Source organism: Apodemus sylvaticus, chromosome 7 (assembly GCF_947179515.1).
Source record: "Apodemus sylvaticus chromosome 7, mApoSyl1.1, whole genome shotgun sequence".
NCBI classification, from domain to species: domain Eukaryota; kingdom Metazoa; phylum Chordata; class Mammalia; order Rodentia; family Muridae; genus Apodemus; species Apodemus sylvaticus.
Window position 1 is genome coordinate 53,261,258 of NC_067478.1, and position 25,719 is coordinate 53,286,976.

Below are 25,719 nucleotides of genomic sequence, written 5' to 3' on the forward strand. Positions count from 1 at the left end.
TTTAAAAAAATATTAGTAAAATCTATTTGAAATTAGATTCCTAATTTGCTGAAATACTGTTGGTGAGAGTCATGACTATTCTATGCATCTGCTTATCTCGTGTGCCTTGGAAGGTACTATACATATACAGTGTCTGTAACGTAGAATGGAAATAGATCCTTTTAATAATGTAGACATCAGTTTCACCTTATATGAAACATGCTTGTCCTTCTTGACATAAAGTATGTAGTTAAGGCACAGGCAATTGCCTACATTCTAATCAGTGATGCTTTTATCTCCTCTTCCAACGAAATGGAGATTAAATTAAAATCAAAGTAGATTGATATCAGCTGCACATCTGTAATTTTTTGCTAAAAAGTTTCATGTATGCATGAGATTGGATAGTCCAGGTATCAACCCACCCAATAATAATGTACCTTCATGTGTTGAAAGACTACATTCAAACACATCCTGAAGGTCTGACAGTCTGCCCTGTTTCTGCTTCTAGAAAGAGCTATATGATTCACACCTCAACACTAAAGAAAGAACTGTGTGCTGTATTCACCTGGTTGACCATTCCTTGAGGAAGTCAGCCTGCAAACTGTGTCATTTCATTTTGGCTAGACTTTGTTGACTTAGCCATTTCATAACTTTATTACTGCCAGCTTGATTTTAATTTGAATGGAATCTTTCAACACATGAAGGCACATCATAGTTATTTCTAAATGAATTACTGAGTGATTCACTGGTGAAACATTTTGGAGATGCTAGAACCATCACTTAGATGATTTAATGTACCAAATGAAGGTATATGCAGCTGGCAAATTTATTGTGGCAACTTGACTTGTAACATATGACCCAATAATTCTCAGAGCACAACTGTCATGCCCATTCTATCTTACCTCCAGCACTGGGCATCCTGGAGGGGTCCTGATGAGAGCTGGATTTATTGCGGTTTTGATTTTTCCGTTTGCTGGCTGCTCTCACAGATCGAAGAAGTACCTCACTTGCCTTGAAGAAGGCCACCATGAACGGCTGTTTTGACTGAGGCCCATGTCTTCCCACAAGACCAGCAGATTTTACATTGATGCTGCGTCCTAAGACATAATATATAAACATGTGGTTTATGAGAAAGATAAAGTAGTGTAAATGAGCTCTGTAGTATTTTGAAAAGGAGAAAACAATTTAAGCATTATCAAAATGTTTTCTTTATAAACTGAGGGTTAGATTCTCATAAACCTTGATATTTATGATCAAATAAATATTTTGGTATATTTGTCTGTCTTGTCTGTTGACCACAGCATAGAACACATAGAGGCACACCATGTGACATCCCATGCAGGCTCTTGTTTACTGACACAATTTCAGAATTCAAGGAAAGTGATAGACTTGCTTATCCATCAGCCAAAAAATTTTCACATCAAATAGAGTTTCCAAAGTCAACCCTGGGTTTTTCTGCATTAAAGGCCCCATAATTTTTTCTCTAAATGATAAAGATTGAATGCCTGAGGGGATTTCTACTTCTCCCATCCAGTCTCAGCCTTTCTCTGGTAAGTCAGTACCACTGGTTTTCCCCCCTCACTTCTCGCCAGTATCAGGAAACTTCCCAAACTTGTTAACTCTACCATTAACATTCTGGGAGACTTCTCCTGAAAATACAGCCTGTTGTGAACTCCATTCTCATTGTAAAATGTTTTTTAACAGATGTGGATTTTTTTAACTTTTTATTGATTCTTCAATTATGCACCCCAATTTCACACATATCCCCATGGATTCATACCCACCATACACCTTTTTAACTTCACCACCAAAAGAAAACTAGATAGATAGATAGATAGATAGATAGATAGATAGATAGATAGATAGATAGATAGACATCTGCCTGTGGATGCTGTTGTGTGTCACTGTGAGTCACATAGTAGGCCCTTTATCCATACATCTTGCAAAGGTTCATTGCAATGATTTATTGGTTTGGTTCAATGCTTCTGACTTCTGCTACACCATCAATACTAAATCTTCACTAGGACTCCTCTTGAATATCCTATTGTGTCATGGAGATCCTGCAACTTTGGATCTGCAGGAGATGCCCCTTCACATGCTTCAGCAGCTCAGAGATGGGGCAGATGTTGGGATGGGCCAACTCAAAGCCCTGGGTCTAAGCCAAGGTGGTATCTGAGTTGTCAACCTGGCAGTTCTCCCACACCCACACCACAGGGGTGTGCTCTCCCACTTTGCACTGGTGAGGGATTGGACAGGCACTCAGGAGAGCAGTCCAGCATCTCACCTAGGCAGTGCTGGAGAGCTGGTTTCAGTAATGTGGAAATTTCCAAATTCCTCTCCCAGCGAGTTTCCATAAACTGAAAGTTGCCTGAGATTTCAGAAGACTCAAATGAAGTCTGGTGACTCTCAATACAGAGAAGGAAGTTCTACGTGAACTTATCAATGTTTGATTGATTTGTACTTAGTTTACATCTTAGAACCTTGTTAATTTGTACATGTGGCTGCACACCAGAGAAAGAGGGAGAAACTAGAGTGTATTAAAAGTCATGGTGTCAGCTGCACAGTGGTGGCACATGCCTTTAATCCCAGCACATGGGAGGCAGAGGCAGGCAGATTTCTGAGTTTGAGGCCAGCCTGGTCTACAGAGTGAGTTCCAGGACAGTCAGGGCTACACAGAGAAACCCTGTCTCAAAAAGAAAAAACAACAACAATAAAAAACAAAACAAAAAACAAGTCATGGTGTCCTAGGCTCTAGAAACTGAGGTTAATTAAACTGCCTTTTCCATGGAGTAACAAAAATATTTATAATTGTACCAGTATGTTTGGAGTACTTCCTCTGAATATACTATATAATTTTCTGGGTGCTTCCTATGCATTATTTAAATATGGTTTCACAAACACTATAGGAGTTAGTTACTATTATGCTCCCAACTTAAAATAATTGTCACTTTAAATTATATGTTTATATAATGTGTAACTGGATGATGTATATAATATATATGTAGTTAATATATATTCTATACCTATATACACAAAGAAAACCATTGATTGGATTCTAGTTCCATGGAAATAACCCAAAAAAGGCTGAACTATTTAGTTTTCTGCTGTAGCTTTACATGGAAATTACTCAGACTTACTGCAGTTACTAGTCTAGATATGAAGGTACTGATCCTGTAAGGGTAATATATAACATGGCTTGAAATATGTGCATGATTGACTCTGGCTTGCCCCTTGAGAAATGTTCATGGTTTTTTTTAAATATTTATTCAGCCAAGACTATGAAGCAACCTCCTCTACAAGGTCCACTACAAGACCAAACCAACCGTGGAATAAAGAAAAAGGAAGTAAATCCCTAAGATGGTATCAGTGTCCTTTGACCAAATAAGCCCTTATTTTTAACAGAGTATATTTTGGCCACATAAACAGGTTTTGTGTGTGTGTGTGTGTGTGTGTGTGTGTGTGTGTGTGTGTGTGTGTGTGTGTGTATGTGTGTGCACATGAATTGTACAGAGAAACTTTCTACCAGCAGAAAATAAGTGTGTGTTGTGAGAGTTTATGCAGCTGTTGTGAGGGACACAGAGGTCCCTCCCATGTTGTGATGCTAGTTCTTAAGAGAAAGTTTGCACCAATCCAGGCAACATGGGCATCATCAACAATTGTCCTGTAGCAGAGAAAAGTTGTCTCAAGCCCCTCTGCAGTCAGTTCTACCAGGAAAAGGCTTACAAATAACCCAAGCAGTAAACCTTAAACAAATAAGCATACAAGTTTTCCTTTCAAATGCAAACTTATGGTGGCTCTGTGCCAGAGTGTATACACTTCTTAGAAAAACTTTATCATTGGCATAAATGAAAGAGGCAGTTTGATTTGTGGTTAGAGTAGTTTCCATTTTACTTCCACTGTAACAAATGTATTAATTCAGCTCAGACTTCCTCCTTCTGGCAGCCCTTGTGCTGTAAAAAGAGAAATTAGAAGTTCCAGCCAAATACCATACCTTGAACTGACCCACTTCAATACATAAACACTTTTACAACGTGTTTATTCAGGTGTAGCCCTTGAAATCGGTTTAAGAGTTTCCAGCAACAGAGAGCTCGGCAAAAGAAAAAAAAAATGCAAACTGAGAAACTTGACTGCTGTGGAATAGAACTGGCAATCTGTTCTTCATTTTTTTTGTCCTGTTTTGAAATATAACATAAAAAAGTATTTGTTGAAATTTTTACTTTGATATTTTAACGAAGTGTTAATTTAACAGTAGCTAGACTTTACTTGTATATGTTGATGACTGCAGGAACCGTTTTTAATATATAGTCTTTCTGATTCTGAAACACGTTACTGTAAAGGACTTCACAGTGGGAAAAAATGGTTTTCTAGTCATTACAATATGCATTGACTTTTATAATTAAAAAAAAAGCACTTAAGTCCACATTCCAACTTTCCTTCAGTTTGCAACATTTCTTTTTTTTTTCTTAATTCCAAAGATTCTCAGTAATTTTGGTTTTAGCTATAGAGAAATAATAGTATTTTAAAGATTTATGTTCTGAAAATTGCAAAGATGTATGTTACAAATAACAGTTTTCTTGAGATTTGTAAGAAGATATTGTATATGAAGCCAAATGTTTCTTCCAATCAATGTAAATTCCCTTTAAAATAACTCTGATATTACCAAGTTTCTTCTTGATATCTTATTTACTTCAACAATGAAGTAACAATTAAGATTTTGTAAATTCATGCTTGCTCAGTCACTCTTGGTCTTGAACTGTATTACAAAGGCATTATCTATTTGCTCTATTCCTCTAGTTTAAATATACCTACATTGATTATGGTTTAAATATACCTACATTGATTATGGTTTAAATATACCTACATTGATTATGTTGGTTAAACCTTCTGAATGATTTGTCAGCTATTTTCATTAAAAATGCAGAAAGGATCATAGAATATATTACATGTGATAAAGATGGTGAAAATTTTAAAATATATTCCAGCATTTTTCATTTTATGATTAAATGTATAGTATATATTAAGTATTGGAAATATAAAATAGATGAAGCCTAAACCATTTTCAATTAGGAAAGCTGTTTTTTATATTATCAAAGCTCTTCAAAGCTGTCCTTGTTTGAGGTTATTTCCAAGTTAGAAAAAATAGACACAATGACTGAAAAACAGATTGAATATGTAATAGAAATTAAATTGGGATATAAAGCTAAATGACCATTAATATAGGGAAGGTGAGCCTGAACACATTAGGACTCATACATATCATGCAATAGCAAGAGCTTAACAGGTTCAATCAAACAGAGATATGTTTGAACAAAGCAACAACCTATAGAATAGGAAAAAATTTTACCAAGTACATATATGATAATGGAATAATATCCAAATTATATAAACAACTCACCAAACTATAAGAAATAAAATTAAATAGTTTTAGAAAGACTATTTAGAAAGAAATAAACAGTTTTTCTTACAAGTTTTATAAGAAAACAAATAAACCAGTTTTAAAAAATGGGATAAAGATCTAAACAGAACTCTAACTGAGGAAATTAAAATGGCTGAGAAACATTTTCAAAATGTTCAATATCCTTAGCCACCAGGATAATCTACTACTTAAGATTCTATCTTATACCTAACAGAATGGCTAAGTTGACCTGGTACCTATATAGAGCCTTCATGCCAGTGCTCTAGCTTCTTTGGACAGGAAGGTACTCTGCACACTACCAAAGGTAGAACATAAACATCAACCGTACTAAAAAAAAAAAAAAAAGAAGAAGAAAAAAAAAGAAAGAAAGAAAGAAACCTTTGATCTACAGTGGTCTCCTGCCTGGAAGATACATTAGTGAAATGATGGTGCAAAACTGTGGCAATAACAAGCCAATATCTGATTTAACTTAAGGCCCACTCAAATCCATACTCAACACTGCTTGGGTAACCAAGAACCTGAGACTGGATAACCCCGGAACCTAGATTAAAACCAAATGTCACTACTTAAAAAGTGGTTGGGGAGGATTCTTAATGACTTTCTGCTACAATTATAAATCAGTGTCTTATTCAGTCATCATCCTCCTGCAAGAGATGGGAACAAATGCGAAGACCCACAGCCACAGCAGAGAAAGAGACCTTGGAACACTCAACCCTAAACAGGGTGTCTCCATCAAATCCTTCCCTTTGGAGCACAGAGATTCCTACAGAACAGGAAACAAAAGAAGTGTAAGAGCCAGGAGGATGGAGAACTCCAAGGTAACAAGACTCTTGAAGTCAACATGACTGAATTACATATGAACTCACAGAGTCTGAGGCAGCATGCACAGGGCCTGCAGGGTTCTGCACCAGATGGGGTCCTAGCGATGAAAGAAGATGCAGGTCCCCATCCCTAACCCAGAAGCGATGTCCAATTGATAACCACTTGCAAATAAAAATTTTAGTTTCCTCCAAGGAAGACTCACTAGGGAGACAAACTACTCTTAGATGCAGGGTACATGCCCAGCCATTAGATAGCCGACAGAAAAGCAACTCAGAGGCATCTCTGGAAGTTTCTTTCTCCAAATGTCATAGTGTCTCATAATGTCATGTCAGAGCTTTTCCTGTTGAAAAGAATATGATTATCCTTATATAGTTTCTCTTATCTCATTTTTCACTGCAGTATTATTTGAATGTTTATTATGGCTTCCTGAGTGTGTCTCTGTTTCCCAGGCCTTCTCTTGGACTTTCTTACTTCTGGTTGTTTGTCTTGTCTCATTCCAATATGCTATTTTTTGTTTTATCTTATTTTAATTTATTTTATTAGTATCCCTTAGAAGCCCATTAGTTTTCTAATGAGAGACAGAAGGGGGTAGATCTGGACAGAAGGGGAAATGGGAAAAACTGGGAGTAGAAGAAGGGGAAACCATAATCAGGATATAGTGTGTGAGGAAAAAGCATTTTCTTTCAAGAGGATGGGGGAGGAATGAGCTATTTAGAGCAAGGTACTAAAGACTATAAAGAAGTGTCATTTGAGTCTGTAAGTCAGAGTTGTTTCTAGCTCTATTACAATTTATCTCTAATCCTAGAAACAAAGAGAAAATACAGCAAGTCTTTTAAATCTAAGTTTCTGTAAAACACTAGGAGCTAGTCCTACTTTGGGACTTAGTTAGCAGAGTGACAGAGTAGAGAAAATATATCCTCCCTGTGTGAGAGGGATGGCAGCAACACAATGAGGTCTAAAATGGTTTTCTGTATCAGAGTCAGAGTTAGCAGAGACTTCAAAGAATCCGAGGAGCTATCTAGGTTAACAGACCAGCAATCAGAAGACATTAGCAGTTCTGTACTAATGCAAGAGATAATGCTAAAGGAGAAAATAGCTCCCTTGTAAAATACAGTGTAGAAAAGCTATGTACTGGGCAGGCGTGGCAGAGATGCAATGAGAGGATGCCAGAAGGCAAAGAACTTGGTTACGAGGAGTTGTTCAAGTTTAGATACACGTGTGCCCTCCTACATGTAAGGAAGAGGGAGCGAGGGGTGAAGAGGGTTAAAGGCTTGCACAAGAATGTGGCAGCCTTCCAGTGCTCTACTAAAGGCTTCTTAGAAAAAGGGATACCATTTGTGAAGAATAAATTCAGATGACATTTAATAAAATACTTGGGTTATGAAGCATAGTAATTAATTTTTTTAAAGTACAGGAGCATAGAATTTTATGCTGGCACTGGTATTATCTTTTTGCCTATAATATAAAGAATGCCTAGTCAGTCTCTGTTCGCAAAAAGTCATCTATTTTTTTTTTAACCTTAAAATTGTTGTGCAGATCCAAGGTGATAAAAAAGAAAGGAGAAATTGTTTCCATATATGAGAGCATTTTTCATTGCTTTATTAATTACAGTGTGGGTAAAAAATAAATAAAATAGGATGAAGATGTCTACTAAAGAATGGATTATTGCCCTCAAATAGAAATCATTGGGAAAAAAGTGAGACTAAATTCCTCTCTACTAAATTTTGTTTTGTAATAGAGAATGGAGATTTAAGATTTCAGTTTCTACCACTCCAACTTTACTGGTTTGAATAAACACTGAGGACAGAGTGTTAGGGCAAATTCACCAAGAATCCAGCTGAGGCTATTTTAGATTTACTGTAGCAGAGAAGTTAGACCACTGTACTGTACCAAAGGCCTATCCTAAACTTCCTGCCTTGTATTTCTAGATGATTCCTTCTGAAAAATATATGAAGTCAAACATCTTTAATTCTTTCAAAACAGGGTTATTGAAGATATTCTGACAGAAAGCAGAGTTGAGCTGATACACTGCTAAGTGCTTCTAAATCAGTGCATTTTATTTCCTGGGAGGATACACAACCTGAAAAGCATTCATTTAAGAATGTATCAGAGTGTAAGTATTGATATCACTATAAAACATTAGGATAAATTCTTTAAACCTTCATGTAAACCTATTGCTGCTGACTGACTAACCCAGAATACCTGGATTGGAATATGAACAATTTAAGTTCCCTTTCTTTGAAGCAAGGCATATAACACCCATTACTGTCGACTACACAGAAAGCAAATCAATCCTCTGTTTTACATTGACATGTCTACTTGACCTCACTTATGTTCAGCCTGTGGTTAAGTTTGATTCTAGTACACATAAGTCATGGATGGGTTTAGTGACTCTAAAATATACTTGGATTCTGCTCATTTTGGAAACCGATTATTTTAAATGTATAGTGATTTCTGCCTACCATATATACTAAATCATGTTCATAATGCTTTTTAAGCACTTTAGTCAAGATATAATTTTATCTACTTGAATTCCATAAATACCTTAAGTCAGTGTGGCCTTAAATTATGAATTTTCCAACCTAGCTACAGATTTCAACTTTGATGAAAATATGCATAGCTTGGATTGTATAGCAGAAAGGCAAACCTAGTTCTAGATATAAGCAAACAAACGTCTAGTATTCCAAACACAATTTAACATGGCTGCTCAAGTTTTCACATGATTCACACTTACTCATAAATTCAAACACACACAAAAAGAAGGCTTAGATTTTAAACTATTTTGATGTTACTGGAACCTGGAAGGCAGGTGGTATTTTGAGAATTTTTTTTTGAACTTTAGATCACATGGTTAGATTTTTCTTTTAACAATTCTTCATATTTTGGTTACTATGTAAAGTATAAAAATAATGTCTTTCCTGAAATTTTGGGCTATCATCTTTAGAGTGACATTTAAAGGAGCAATTTTAAACTAAGCATTCTCCTTTACCTGTTATACATTTATAATTATGTGACATTTTTAAATATGTCAAAAACAAAAGATAGAATGAATGGGCTAATATACCAAACAGGTGTAGGACTCTGTGGCTGACAAATTAGGATAAAACAAACCTCTCAAGGGGCTGGAGAAACAGCTTAGTGGTTCAGATTTCTTTCTGTGTTACCATGAGGACCAGAGTTAGGAAACTCTCAGTACTTATTTAACAAGCAGAACATCTGAAAAATGTCTGTAACTCCACTCCTGAGGGGTCTGATTACCTCTTTTGTCATCTTTACATGTACATGAGGAGGCAACACACACATACACACATGCACATGTACACACACACGCATAGATACAGAAGTGCACTCACACATTTTCAAATATGCATTAAAAAGTTTCAAAAATATTGACAAGCATGTTCTGACACACCGCTATGTCCCAAGAGCTGGAAATTTTCTGTGATTAATAAATATGGATGTTGAGTGTAGTAGTGTGTGCCTTTAATCCCAGACTAAGTATGGAGATAAATAACTAACACTGAAGAACTTTGAAAATGGTGTATGGAAACCTATTACTATAGACAGGCCTTAAAAATTCACACACACATGTATACATATATCATGCACATATAGAGTATAAATGAAGTCATCATATTAACAGGGATCAATGCTTCCCCAAGACAAGACAGGAAACCAAATAAATCTCCTTATGCCAACTATATGTTACTTCTTTTCAGTTGTTTGTCAGTGAAGTCCCATAGACCATCTCTCCCAAAATTTACAAGCTATTGCTATTTCTCTTGATTAACTTCCAGAACTTGATGGCAAGACCCCATTATGAAGAAACTAAATAGTTTAGTCATGGGATATGAAGAAATCAGGCTGGTACTGACTGGAAACTCTATTCATTCCTCCTGGCAAACTTTTAATAAGCAGGAAAATACTATGTGTGTTACTAGCAGGGTCAGGTTATCAATAGTCTCATAAGCTTCTCATCCTGGGAACTACAACCATAAATAGTCTAGTAAACTATGCCCTCTTATGCAATAGTGGCATAAGACCTGCACAGTATCAAACAAGCCAAACTCCCAGCATGGATAGGGGCGGGACTCAAAATGGTCCACCTGTAGCTGAGGATCTATTGGCAACTGATGGGTGATGGGGTTAAGGGAAGTCAATTTTCTTCAAGGGCACAGTCCAAGCTTAACTGGATGGTCCTATACCCATACACACAGCACTAAGTGGGCTAAGTAGATTTATAAAAAATATAAAGTATATAAAATTGAGAGGAAAAGTACTGGGGATGAAAAGGCGGGAACTTGAGAGGAGAGAAAGGCTATGGATCAAAATGGATTGTATACAATTATTTGTAAACAATAAAAGAAAGAACAAAAATACATCTCTTATACATAAGATCTCTTACGCAATACCTATCAGAGAGAGACAGAGACACACACACACACACACACACACACACAGAGAGAGAGAGAGAGAGAGAGAATACTGGTGCTTGGTTGTAATCTCAGCATTTGGAAGGCTGAGGCAGAAGACTTGCTGAAAGACTCTCTTAACAGGTCTGAACATGGCAAACATGGCCCTGACAGGTCCCTTTACTCTTCTCCCCTTTGCTAAACTGGTAGATGACATTCCTAAAGGTAGCCCCAAGGTCCATTCCCTTGTTTGGCCACTGATTCATTCCTGAGACAAAACACCATGATCCAACAATCAAAATTCATTATTTGGCTAAGGTGTCCAACCAGGATTTACCAATTCACCCTAGCACAGACTACCCCTATTCTCCTAAACTTGATGCCACACAGAAGAGGGATGCTGCTGGGAGGTAAGGTGGGGATGGATGGGTTTGTGTGTGAGCACCCTCTCAGTGGTGGGGGAATGGGGTGAAGAACTTGGGTGGGGAACATGGGAGAGAGACAACTTTTGGAATATAAATAAATAAAATGTCTAATGAAGAAAAAAATCCACTCCTGAAAGAAAAAAAAACATGCTTCTTGCTGTATGCCTTTGCTGTGATCTGGAGGCCCTACAATGACTTGCCCCTCTGGGGTAATAAATCTCCCTTGTACTGAGAATTTGGTGTCTGGGTATGTCCTGTACTGACTCTGGGGCGCCAAACCAAGGCCCACATTACATTTGCTATTAGTTGAGGAAAACTGCATAGCTGGTATCATGCAAGCAAGTGCTACATAGCAAGCCCCTATCTCACACAACAACAAAAGTACTTATAAAATAGAGAAAGGGGACTCTTAAGGAAGGAGGTAGAGGGTATATACAAAGAATAAAGGAGGAGGGTTAAAATAAAGGTTAGTAGGAATACAAAGTGGTTTAGCCACTCTGGACACTGTATAAAGATTCCTCAAAAAAGCTGGAAATAAATCTACTGAATGACCTAGCTATGACACTACTTTGCATATACCCAAAGCCCTCACACATGCTAACCTGCTCACAATGTCAAGAAAATGGAAGCAACCTAAAATAAATGTCCTTCAACAGAAAAACATAGTATGAAAAGGTAATACAGATACACAACAGAATGCTATTCAGAAATAAATAAAAATGAAATCATGGCATTTTCAGACAAATGAATAGAACTAGAAAGGAGTCTTTTTTTCCCGTTATTCACTTTACATCCTGATCGCAGTTCCCCCTCTCCTGCCATAGCAGTCAGTGAGGTGGGAAGGAGCATGGGAGGAGCAGACTAGCGGTGAAACTAGGCAGATCTAGGTGATGGGCTGGAGAGCCAAACATGAAGAGGAGGGGCTTTAATCAGAGAGGGAGAAGGAGTCAATGCAGAAGGAGAGGAAGAGAGGAGGGACACAAAATCCTTAGGAAATCATTATTTTATATTTACCTAAAATTAATATATATACATAAAAATGTGTATTGTATTATATTAATTATATACATACATACAGATAGATAGATAGATAGATAGATAGATAGATATAGATATACCTTGCTTAATGAAGTTATGCCACATACTTGTGCTGATAATGTTCCACACAAGAACTATACTAACAACAACAACAAAAAAGTATCAGGCATGAGAAATTTCCTTTCAAGTTGATCGAGATAGTCTAAGAGACTCCAAAAATATACTCTATTTCCATTTCCCTTCGTTGCCTCCCAGAAGGTGAAGGTATGTTTCTATTGCTGGAGACGCCACTTAGGATGTAAGACTCAGAAGACTTGAAATGGATCTGAACTGAAAACTTCCTCCATGAGGTTTAGTTCTACCTTTTACAGTACCAGATGGCACTCTGCAAGCTACCAAGCTGCAAGCATTCAAAAGTCCTATCAATCATGATGCTTATGACCTACAATGATAACCAGACTACCATGGTATACTCAAAGGTACAATAGTGGCACTAATATCTTGGCAGTAACAACAGCTGTCTTATTGGACTTAAGGCCTGCTCAACAAGAGAGAAATTTTGCCTGGTAATGGAAACTTAGGTGACTACCCAAGGTTAATAAGATTATGGATCTTAGAGGAGACCCTGTTACTGCTCCTTTACTAAACCAGTATAGTTTCTAACTGTGCTCTAATTATCCTCATACTCTCAGGTAAGTGTAGCTCTTGCCTGTCACCAAAAAATCTTCTCTGTGCATTACACAGAGACCATTACAGAAATCCACAACTGGTAATAACACAGAGATCAACTGATTTGGTGGTGCCCAGGTAGATCAGTGGATCTACCAAACTATTTATACATCAGTGAATGTTGCAGAATAAAAGGTATGAAGATTGTAAGAGACAAAAGACCAGGAATTCATGGTAAGTTATTGAGTGTCTGCTAGAAATTATAGGAAAATTACATCTATTCCACAACAGTATAGTTGCCTAAGAAAGACCTAAACAAAGACAAAACTAATATACAATGCTATCACCAAAGGGGAGACCATAACCAGACCTGTCCTAAGCAAATAACTGCAAGCAACTAAAGACTCTGCAAGCAAGAAAATTAATCTTCCCCAGGAATTAGCACCCTAGCTGGTTCCCAGTGTCAACTGGTCAGCCCTGAAACTGTATACATACAAGCAACCCAAAACTAATCAAAGGGAAAGTGGTCTTGATTTTGAAAAGGAGATGGAAAATGACACAAGAAAGTTTGGAGTGAGGAACTGCCAAGACCTGCACACCTTTGGGATTGACCTGACAAAAAAGAACCAACAGAGGCATATACAAGAAAACTGGAATTGAGAGGATGTACACTCTAATAGAGATGCACCAGCTTCCAGAAACTTACCTCATTTCTAATGTACAGCTAGACGAGGAGTCAGGTTTATGACACACAGCTGTAGAGGGAGGTGATCTAGTAGTGGTCCTCCTTGGATGGATAGAACTCTTTGCATGTACTGGTTTTAGCCAAAAGGTAACCCTTCATCAGTATTCAGACTTGGATTGGGGAAGGCCTTGCCATTCTCTCCCCAACCCCTTACCCCAACCTGACCTGGGAGAAGTCTTGCCATTTCCAGGAGTCTGACTCATTGGTGGTCTTGCCATGTGCCAACAGTACTCATTCATACAGGGAAGAATATACCCAATCAGCATGGAGAGTTCGGCTCAAGGGGAGAAATGATATAATTATATTTTGATTTAATTTTTTAGTTAAAAAATAAATAGTTACAATTCCAAGTAGTATAAAGCTTTTGAAGAAACTCACTTTCCTCTGTGACTGGGCACATTCAGAGTAGATGAGAATAAAGGGGAAAGAGTTTTCACCAAAGCTTGTTTCTGTCTCTCAACACTTTGCATTAGAGTATCCGACACCTTCATTTGGAGATGTGATGGGGGCTGGAAAAAGACATTGGTGGGCATGAGCAGAAACACCAGCAAGGAACTGGGACGTGGCCAGAAACACAATTCTTGAGAACCAAAGCTCAGGAGACCATAGGAAAGAAAGACCCTGGGGAAAAGAAAGGCTGAGACACACAGAGGAGTAGAAACAGAGGTCTGTGTGCAGTGTGGATGCTTTTCAGCAAATTCAAATATTTTACAGTCTGGAGGGCAGGGCTAGGGTCATAGAAAAGCAAGTACGTCTGCTTCCACAGGCTCAGCCTGAAATGAGAGGGGCACAGCCTCCCGCATGGCAAGCCCACCAAACGCTTTTTCCTTGGTCCCAATTTTCATCAGAAGGAAATATGACTCTCAGACCAAAAATTGCAGTTTATCTTCCCAAAAGTTCTTGGTTTTTAATAGCTCTCATCTTTATATAGCCCCATTCCCCTAGGACCCTGTGAGCCTTACAGACATCATCTGTCTCATACCCAGAAAGACTGGCTAGAATTCTGTCTTATGGCCTTCATTTATTTTAAGAAAGCAGAAACATTCTTTTCACTAAACCCTAAGAAGAATGAATTATTTTTAGTCTTCTTTCCAATTACGTGACTTTTTAATACTTAAAAAAAAATGTATTACACTGAGAAGATTCTTTCCTTAAAAAGAATAGGAGATGTAGATAAAGCTGTGGTAAACCACAGACTAGCAGGAATCTACCAAAGGTCTCTAAACTCTTGATGAGTTTTGATATCCATACAGAAATGCTTTTAAAAATGAAATTTGTTTGTTTATTTATTTTCACAAGTATCAGCCATAAGATTTGCCTTATGCTTGCTGTTTGGTTTACACAGTGACAACGGTCTTGGAAAAGCACTCAGCACAGTGATGGTAAAGTTGTGAGTGTCTCAAGAAAGCATCGCCTTGTACTCGCTTAACCAGAACTCCTTTATCATGGAGAACATTGTACTTCATTAAAGATTTGACCTGATTTGGCCTTAATTTTACATTCTATACATGATCGTAAGCTGCTACTACTACTATGAAAATAGAAGTTCAATAAAATATTTTAACAAAGAGAAAATAAAATAAGTGAAAGGAACAGACATGAAATACCTAATTAATAGTGAGTGTCCACATTTAACTCCCTCCCCCGATATTGATTTAAGACACTTGGGGCCAGACATAGGGATGCATTCCTGTGATCTAGCTCTCAGGTTTGCACCAAAGCATGTGAGCTGTTTTCAGTTTGAGCCAGTCCAAACTATAGAGTAAGGTGTTTTCTCCAGCACAAATAAGTGAACAGAAATGTATTTAGAAGCCATTTCTTTCATTTCCTTCACACATATGAAGTAACAAGATAACAAGCATTCTCCTTAGAAAAAAAGATGCAAACTTTCATTGACAAATTTCCTATGCTCAGTCAACTTAACACTTCTGACACCATAACAAGAGCAACAACTGCCAGGGTTGAAGCTAGGTAACTCCTGCTGCTTAACAAGCATCTCCATATTTATTCCTCACAAGCAGTGGTTGTAGCTTTTTAAATTATTAAAATAAGACTCGAAGAGTGGTCAGATTTTAATAATATATATTTTATATAATTTATTCTTTGAAATTTTCATACATGTATGCAAGGTATCCTGATTATATCCACTTTGTTCTGCAGATGCCAACAACTACCCTTCAGACAAACTCATCACATCTCCCTTCTAATACCGTGTCCTCCTTCAAATTGGTCATTAGAAATTAATTGTTATAATTCACCTACTGAGTATGATTGATGCTAATGACATGTACATATCATCTACTTAGGCATGGACTTCCTACCAGCAGTCACACTCCAAAGATAAAATGACTGTCCCAGCCCCAGCAGCCATCCCTGTCAATAGCTGTGAATGAGGAACAGGGTCCTATTTTAAGAGCACTTTCAACCATACAGTAGTATTTTTTCCCCTCTTGGTGCTAGTAATTTATTATGGTTGAAGTATAAAAATACTTCCCACACTGTGAAGAACAAGAACAACTCTATCAATGGCACATGTAGTAAAGCTGTCAAAAACAACATTTTTAATTCATATATAGCCAGTCCTGGAAAGGCAGAATGCTTCCCCAAGTGTCTATTTCAGGCATCACTCTATAGAGAAAATAAAAGTCCTTTGCAGGGGGCCAGGGGAGAGTTATGTGTGAGTTTCCAATCACCATTCTCTGCACTCAATATTAATAATCATGCTCCTGACTTCTATTGTTGGCTTTTTGTTTGTCACTATTTTGAGAGTTTTCCCGCTTGACCTTGTGAACCTACAGCAGGCCGTAGGTTAAACTCAGCAGCACAGAACCCCTGAAAAGTCCCCTGACTTCTGGTGAACTTTTTCTTTCTTCTTCCCAGTATGCTGTCTGTAAAACAGGCAGATACCGGCACTGTCGTTTATCTATAATTTACTTTGGAAACTTAGGTATCATCGAGAAGTTAAACCCATATAAAGAATAGAGAAAACTCAGTTGTGTGTTATCTTGTATAACTATTTCACAGTATTTGTGATGAAGGAATTACTGTGAAAAATATTTTCCCCTCAAAACTTCAGTAGAGCCATAGTGAAGAGCCCAGAATGGGGCCATGAGACGCACAGGGAGATGTTCTTGGCATACTGTTTGTCGAGCACGTTGCTCCACAGCTACTTTGATGAGTTTATGGAAAATGAAATACAAAATAAAGATTTATCAGAATTCTTTCATATCAATTTTCATTAAATGAAAGCTTTAAAATGATGGATTGGCCTGGAGAGGCTTTTCAGTGCTTTAGAGTACCAATGCTCTTCCAGATGACTCATGTTCAATTTCTAGCACCCAATGTCACAAATATCTGTAACTACAGTCTAGGGGACCCAACAACCTCTTCTTGCCTCAATGGGCACAAGGAATACCTGTGGGGCAGGCATAAATGCAGGAAACACCTACACAATAAAATAAGCAAATTTTAATAGTGAATTGTACCTTTCAATAATTTTTTTAAAATCCATCACTTCTAAGTAACATTTATCTTTAAATTACTGCTTTTCAAACCTACTTCTATGTGTGTTCTTGAGTTGTAATGCTAAACTTTGGGTAAGTAAATGGGGTCATAATATAGCCCTCACTCAATTATAAATATATTATAAATTAAATTAAAACATAAGACTTTGCTTTTAAAAGCTAGTTGTTAAATTATATGACCATGATAAAATAGCTAGAGATGTTCCTTTTTTGGCTTGTTCAACTATTTTGTTTTTTTATATACTGTCTCATGTGGTCCAGCTGCCTCAATACATAAATGCAGATGAGACCAGTGAACATTATGAATGGGAAAAAACCTCAGAGAACTAAATCCTACCCAAGGAACTACAGTTGACTGAGGAAAGCTGGAATGGAAGGGGAGGTCATCATCCAGAGAAGAGCACACTAATTGGCTGCCCAGTGCCAAAGGGTCAGTCTTAGAAACACACATACAAGTAACATTGTATTAGCTGAGCAGATTCTATTTACAAATATGCATATATGTATACATAAATACATAAATATAAAGCTATGCATGCAATAGCAATTCATGAAAGAAGAGGCCATGAAGGAGACTGAAGAGGGATATATAGGAGGTTTGAAGGCAAGTAAAATGTAATTATAACCTCAAAATTTAAAAAGTAAGTTATTTCCTATTTAGAAATAATTATAACTATACATAAATAAAACAGACCACAAATACAGTATAGTTACAAGTATTGGGTAACAAAAGAATACATAGCAAAACCAAAGATTTTTTAAAAAATTAGAATCATGATTCTATTTAGTCATGCTTCAATATTCAATATTCAATATTCAATAGATATTGCTTCAATACAAAGTTTTCAAAACAGCAATTCCTCTTAGGGAATAAAAATATCCAAACATGCTGAACAAAAAAAAAATGTTTCAACATTTTTGGGGGAAACATTTTCTGATATGTTGCTTTCCCAAAAATAATTTTGGAAGCCAAGATCCCAAGACCAGGGACATCACTGTCCACCTCTTAGCTTGGGTGTTGGGAGAATGAAAAATGAAAGAAGGAACAGGGTAGATTCAAGGTTGACTTTTTGTGGAAAGATAATGAGTTTTAGAAACTGCATGTTGGATCACCTTCAGAGTGGACTTGCTTTCACTGGATGAACCACAATCTTGAGTATTCATTGACATGTTACATGAATGTGATGAAGAAAGGTTCACAAAATGAAAGAATTGATACACCGAACTTGATTAGGATAAAAATTCCTCTGCTGTCATGATAGACAACTTGCAGACATAAAGAAAATGGTAAAAGACAGAATTCATCCCTCAAAAGTCAACAGGAAAAGAATGTAAACCAGGAGTGAGCTATATACTGCAACCTAGTACTCTAAATGCAGAAACTGGAAGATTCCCAAGGTGAGCGACATTGCAAGGTGCATTCAGACTCTGTCTCAAAAAAGAAAAAAAAATGTGGGGCAGTGACTTAGCAGACACTGTATTAAAGATGGCATTCAGATGGCATGTGAAGACATGTTCACATCCAGTGCCATTGAGATATGGATAGACTTATTAGAAGAGCCAAAGTCAAAAGAAGAACACTTATGCTATATTTGTGGAAATAAAGAATTGTACAACCCCTTTGGAAAAAGTTTGGTAAATTCTTACAAAACATTTCATAGGTAATACGGATTGAACATAGGCCCTCAGACAATGCAAACATGCCAGCACTAAGCTATATTCGCAGCCACTTCATTTGTGTTTATTTTAGACAGGGCTTATCTGAGTTTTCCTAGTCAGTCTTGAGCTTTCTGTACAGTCCAGGCAATCCTTGAACTTACCATGGTAGTTCCTTAGCATCCTAAGTGGCTGTAATCACAGGCCTGTGCCACCAAGTGCATCTCAAAGCTAACCAGGCTTTTACTACATGATGCCTTAGCATAGAGTTAAAAATGTATGCTTGTACAATATATATATATATATATATATATATATATATATATATATATATATATATATATATATATATATATGGATACTGTATTAAATGTGCCAAGTTAAAGTTGGAAGCAACCATGATATGCTTCATTAGTGAGTGGATAAATAGGCTACAGTATATCCAGAATGGTAGAATAATATTCAATGATTACAGAGAAATGAGATATCAACCAATGAAAATACATAGTGAAAACATAAATACATAGTCCTATATAAAATAAGCTAAACTAAAAATATTATGTCCTGCATGATACTAATTGTGTTACATGCCCAAGAAGGTAGACAGTGGTGAAATTTAGAACTCAACAACTGTGAGGACTGTGGAATGCATGGGCAGAACATAGCCTCTGGAGTCAGAGTAAAATACTCTCTGACAATAAAATGACACTTTCAGATCATTATAAGATTTTCTCAAATCCATAGGTTACAAACTAAACATGAGACTTAATGTAATCTATGGGAAACTATTAATCATTCTAGGATCCTCAACAGTAATAAATGACCCAGGTTAGAAGGTATGTCTCAAAAGAAACAGTAAGATTATGGTGTTTTAGAAGAATGGTAAAAGTAGGTTCTCTTCTAGGTTATCTGTCATCTCCAGCCACTGGTAGTTGTCTGAGTTTATAATATCAGGCATGGATTCCCTCGCATCAGACAAGACTTAAATTCAACTAAACTACCATTGTTTTCCCCCAGGCAGATGTGCCGGTACTGCACCTTTGTGGAGATCTTCCCAGTCCACTCACTTCTATGATTTTCCTGGCCTTACATCTGGATGGACTATTGGCTGCTTTAGGTAAGTGTCTTATCCATACTTGTTCTATCTTCTGATGCTAAATACTCTGAGAACTAATTCTCAGGTTCCCAGGTCAGTTCCAGTTCTGTTCTTCTAAGATGTTTCTGAAGTGCATGGAGCCTTCAGCGATAAAGTCTTATCTGCAAGTTTTGGGAGACAACCAAAAGCCAATGGCAGTATCCTATATTGATTTGGAGGCCTCCTGATCCTCTTTTACAACAGATGGAGACTATGACAAATATCCTCAACTGGTGAAATGCGCCATGCAATGCCCAATTCCAAATGATACATCTACAATCCAACCCCTACACATAAGCCTCAGAGAAAATCTTGGTGTAAGGATAAGAAAGATTGTTAAAGCTAAAGAGCTTCCTGCTGCAAGATAGTATCTTAGATATAACTTGCATCCATGAGATCTTCACACCGTAGCTGTCTAAACTTGTCTTGACCTATGTGTAAACATTGGCAGAAATCATGGCAACAAAGAAAGGGCAAATTTAACAAAGCCCCAATCCTAGATGAGGCATTCAGTGGCTGCTAACAGGGAAAATCAGTTTTCTTCAACTATGTGCCCTGGTAAGTTACCCAATCCCAAGTAGTCATCCTATAGCCTTGTGTGTACCAGCAACACTAAACTGACTAAGTTGTGTGTTGTGAGTGTGAGTGTGTGTGTGTGTGTGTGTGTGTGTGTGTGTGTGTGTGATAATGAATAATTTGAAAGCCTGATGAGGGGAAGATTGTAGTAAGAAGAAGGAGGGGTGGAAACTATGTAAATGTAGCACTCATGCATGAAATTCTCAAAATATAAAACCTTTAAATTAAAAAAAAGAAAATAAATCAATCAAAAAGCATTATTCATCAGCACAGAAATGAGCAAAAGAGAGGCTCATATCAATTTCATAATAAGTTAAATTTGCCTTTATTTAATGTTGCAGTGAATGAGTGACAGAAGAAAAATATTTTTCTTCTAATTTATGAATTTAGAAAATCATGATGCTATAAGAAGTTGAAAGAAATATTGAAGTAGTTTAATTTTGAAAAAGAAAACATACCAGGAATGCTGTCACTGTGCAAGGGACGAATCATAATACCAGTGGAAAGTAGAACAACTCAGAGGACGTTTCTTGTAGAGAGCGTCTAAAGTTCATTACTCTCCTCTAATGTTTTTTTCAATATCATTATTTTGTTAGAAAATTAGAAAAGGTATGTTTTTTTTCAGTTTGTATTTTATACAAGAGAGCTATAAAGTACACAGCTGAATATGAAAGAAGCTAGCTCTGAAAATGGCTTTAATTAATGTGCAAGATTCTTTTTGTTCCTACAACTAAGTATCTTCATATGCAGAGGGAAATAATAAACGTGATTTTTATAAAACTGATTTTAGAAGCTCAACATAATGCTTACTATTAGTAAGCTCCTGGCTAAAGTTAAGTTTTTATGAGTATCAGCTAACCACCCCCATTTTCTTAAATATTTATTTTAGATGAATTAAGAGGCTGGTAAGACTCTCAATGGGTAAAAGTACTTGCTGCCAAAACTCGGGTCCACTCAGTGGAAGGAGAGAACAGATTCCTACAAGCTGCGTTGTGACTCCACACTCGCAATGTGGCAGACAGGCACACTACCCTGACACCCCACACACAAACAGGAGAAATAAATTGACACAATGGTTTTAAATGAACTAAAGGTACTCCTAGAAAGTAAAACCTTTATTTGCCTTGTAGGATTAAAAAATATGGAGTATTAGCACCAATGAACAATTGATGTCAGTATGAGCTATGCCCGGGATGAGAACATCAAGAAGCAGAGACATATAAAGAATGAAAACGTGATTTGCTAGAGCAAGCTCAAGAATAAAGCATGTATTGTTTATGAAAATCACAATGTATTGTTTGATTGGGCAATGCATAAATTTAACACTAATCATCATGTTTGTTTAAATAGTCATGAGAGGCAAAAGGCATACTCAGGTTTGGTTATTTTTTTGCAGTGGACAGAGGACATTAGAAAGAAAAACAAGAAATCTATATTCTCTGATAACCTCTAAGATGTTATTCCACTTACAAAACCCTGGGGTCTCAACTTACATAGCTTTAAAAGGCTAAAAAATACTGATTTAAAACCCTAGAGGAAATCTCAATCATATTTATTTTTTTGAGTAGAAATCTGGCCATTTTTACCACCAATGTATGTGGGTTTCTCTCATTGGATAATTTTACAGATATTAATATTAAAATGACCACTGTTTTGTGTTCTTTTCCTTTTAAATATCTAAGGCCATTACTCAAACAAAAGCCTAATTTTCAAAACTTAATACATTATGATAAACCACACTTTAATGCCTTTTAAATGACATAACAATATGATGCAAACAGAAACCACTCCGAAATATGAAAATTTTTACACTGAATTTAATGTTTTTCTTTGTTAGTGAATGCTCTCCTAGGAGCCTATGAAGAAAAAGAATATGAAGGTGGTGAATGCTAAAAGGTTTCTCTGGAAATGTTAGCAGCCTCAGACTTTCAATTATAAAATGTCTGTGCTGTCTCTTACATGACTACTTGAGACTGTGCATGTGCTTGGTATTTCTCCTCTACACATGCAAGAAAAGCTGAGTGACCTTTCTTTCTTCCTTTGTCTCCACCAATGTCTCCATCTCTGATTTATGCAAGAAAATATTTTGACTTGTGGGCACAATATGGCCTGTTTAAGATGATGGGTGTCTGTGCGTGGCATTCTTACTGAATACGGTATTTAAGCGTGTGTCGTGCCTGAAGGGTAAGCGTGTATCAGGTTACAGTTGACTTGTTGTTATCTGATGTGATCTTAGAAAGTTCCAGAGTGCTGAGCTTCTGTGATACAGAAATTTAAATTGCAACTAAAGGTCAACTAAATGGAAAGTGTTTCTGGTAACACATAGTTCATTGCATAACAGAACAACCCCATGGTCATTAGCCATCGTTTTTTCATATTTGGGCCCTAAAATCTGCTTGTTTCACACATTAATTTAATTTCTGGACTATAAAGAAAGCATTCTATTTATTAAAAGTATTTAAAGATAAACCTTCTTCAAATACCCTCTTCATTTATTCTTATAACTCACTCAAAACTCATGCTCTAATTATCCCCAACATTAAACAATAGACAGAGGGCATATTCATCTAGAACAAAACAGGGCCGTGTATGTTCCTTTTCCACATGGAACAGTAAGCAGGATGTGTGATTCACAGTTCTGAGATTTAGCGACTCACTATTTATTTATTTGAGACCAGCCATCATTTTTGTTACCATAAATTTACCAAGGAGGATAAGCTCCCAATGACTTAATTGCTTTCTAAGATAAGATTCAGATAATGGAAAGGAATGCTATTAAATCTTAAAATGTTTTCTAAAATTCTTCAGTGGATATAATTCAACCTTTTGAACTTTGATAACTAATAGTGAGATACTGCACTCAAAACAATAAGGTCAAAAGGAAGCCATCACCCTGGTCTATAATTTCTTCTGCTACTTATTTGTACTGTTAAAAGGTATTCAGATTAATCAGCCACATAGATCAACCCTTGAAATAGATCAATAGTCATTTGGCAACACAAAGTAATATATGGATGTCTTCACCTGAGGCTTCAATGACAGACCCACATATGCTAAGGATAATAGAAAAAATATTTATTAATCAGATAATTTAAAAGAATTTACTATTCTTTTAAAATTATTTTAAAAGAATAAATTCAGGAAAGAAAAAACAACAGATTCAATTTTCACTCACAAAAACTTGTTTACATTTTAGAATGGAAATTTGATAATTTGCACATGTAACCATTAGATGCTGTCGTGTATGTTTCTCATTATAAATAATCTATGGACCATAAGTCACCATGAAAATTTTGGAAAGTCTAATGTTAACAGAACACATTTAGAAAATATAGGACAATGTAGCATTGGGGAAGTAATTTATTGGTATGTTAAAATATCCTGCATATATTAAGGAAGAATAAAATATTTTTAAATCCCTCAAGGTTATAGAAAAAGGCAAATACTAGCCCTTATTAGCATCATTATAATAGTTGTGAAATTACAGAGATAAAAAATAAAAACTTTTTATTTTCTAAGTTAAGGACTAGAGAACAAGAAAAGAAAATCCTGGGAAATAAAAGTATTGAAATACTCCAACTTTATTGTTCAAAAAGCTAAAGACATTTTTTTAAATTTTCATAATAATCTTGGTGGGTAAACAAATTCTTTTTTACTATTAAGGTAAAATTTTAAAAATCTTTGTGAACCAATAAGCAGGAAAAGTGTTAACATCTGAGAAGAAGACAAATGTGTGTCTGTTATCAAATGTTACCAACACTACTGTTCCTCTAGGAACTGCTGTCCCTTGTAAATTTACCTAAGGAAAAAACACATTTGAATAATCTTTTTTACTGCTGTAATGAAAGAGCTCTTCCTATCATAAAGTTGTACCACTGAGAGTTAGCTCCACCTAAATGTAGAGCAAGGGACTTCTTTAGGATTACGGTGCCTGCTGCTTTCGTTGAATGTAGCTCCACGCTTCCTTCAGAGTGATCACTATTCTATTATTTCATTGTTGTCAAAGTTAATATTTTAATCTATTGTGCTGGCTAGTGTTTTTTTTTTCAACTTTGCACAAACTAGAGTCACTTAGGAATAGAAAATCTCAACTGAGAAAAATTTCCCACCAGATTAGCATGTAGACATTGGGGGCATTTTCTTGATCAATGATTGATATGGGAAGGCCCAGACCACTATGGAAGGTCCAAGCCCTGGACTGGTGATCCTGGGTGGAAAAACAAATGCAGCTGAGCAGGCCACAAGGAACACAGCAGCAAGCAGCGCTCCTTCGTGAGCTCTGGATCAATCAGCTCCTGCAGCATCCAAATCCCTCCACTGGCTTCCCCTCAGTGATGAACCGTAATGTGGAACATTAAGGTGAAATAAAAACCATTTCTGTTCACCACGGTGTTTTATCAGAACAGCAGAAACCTCAGCTAAGACAGAAATTGGTACCAAGATTGTGATATTCCTATGACAGGCCTGACCGTGTGTTTTGAGGGAGAATTATGGAATGACTTTCAAATTTAGGAGCTAGGAACGACACTGAGTGTTCAAAGTTTCATGAGTTCTTGTGGGAACTTAGCTCTGAGACTACTGCTGCTGATGGACCACTAACTGGTGAAGTTTCAGAGGGAGGTTTAAGCGTCCCTTAAAGACTCTCAGGGTCATTTATACGAATTTTCAATTCAGAAGTACTAAAGTGAAACCTTTGCATCGCTGGGGAAAATAATACTGGGCCACTGGGGCTGAGAATTAGCTGTGATTGAGAATAGACCAACGTAACTGAGAATAAATCTTCTTAGGCAGTGTTTCCTTGGGGTCAGCACACAACACAGAAGCTGTGGTCCACAGATTCCAAGGCTGTAGGCTGGGCTAGTAGCTTAACCTGGTAATGTGTAAGAGTCTCCCAAGGAGTATGCCTTTAAAGGCATAAAGGGTTCCTAGACAGCAGCTGAGGCTTAGAACTGCAAGAGGCCATTGTCGAACATGGGGTCTCACTTACAGTAAAATGACCCAGAATGGAAGAAGTTGGGGAAACTTGAGGATTGAAATTATGGGTCAGGGACCCTGAAGAGAATCCATGATAGGCTATCAGTGAAGTGCAGCAGACATACCAACATATTGGAGATGCCAGTACCATGGGATGACCTCCACGGACAGCAGCAGCCATGGAGTGAGGCCACCTTGAGCCTGTCAAAAAAGTCTGTGTGTACTGCAAAATGCAAAGCTGGAGAAATGGAGTCCTTTGGGAGCTCAGAGGGCTATGAATGAGTCCAGACCTCAACCCTGAAGTTTTTACACTATTAAGTAGGGTGTTGCTTTTATTTTGTTGTGACT

At 36.8% G+C, this 25,719-nt stretch overlaps 1 protein-coding gene across 2 annotated transcripts in view; it reads right to left on the minus strand.

Moving 5' to 3' along the window:
- Window positions 1–25,719, minus strand: part of Bmp5 (bone morphogenetic protein 5) — a 146,312-nt gene that overhangs the window by 34,417 nt on the left and 86,176 nt on the right. For both annotated transcript variants that reach the window (XM_052189424.1, XM_052189423.1), the window contains exon 4: window positions 882–1,076. In XM_052189424.1, the coding sequence (XP_052045384.1) occupies window positions 882–1,076 (195 nt within the window). The remainder of the gene's footprint in view (window positions 1–881; window positions 1,077–25,719) is intronic.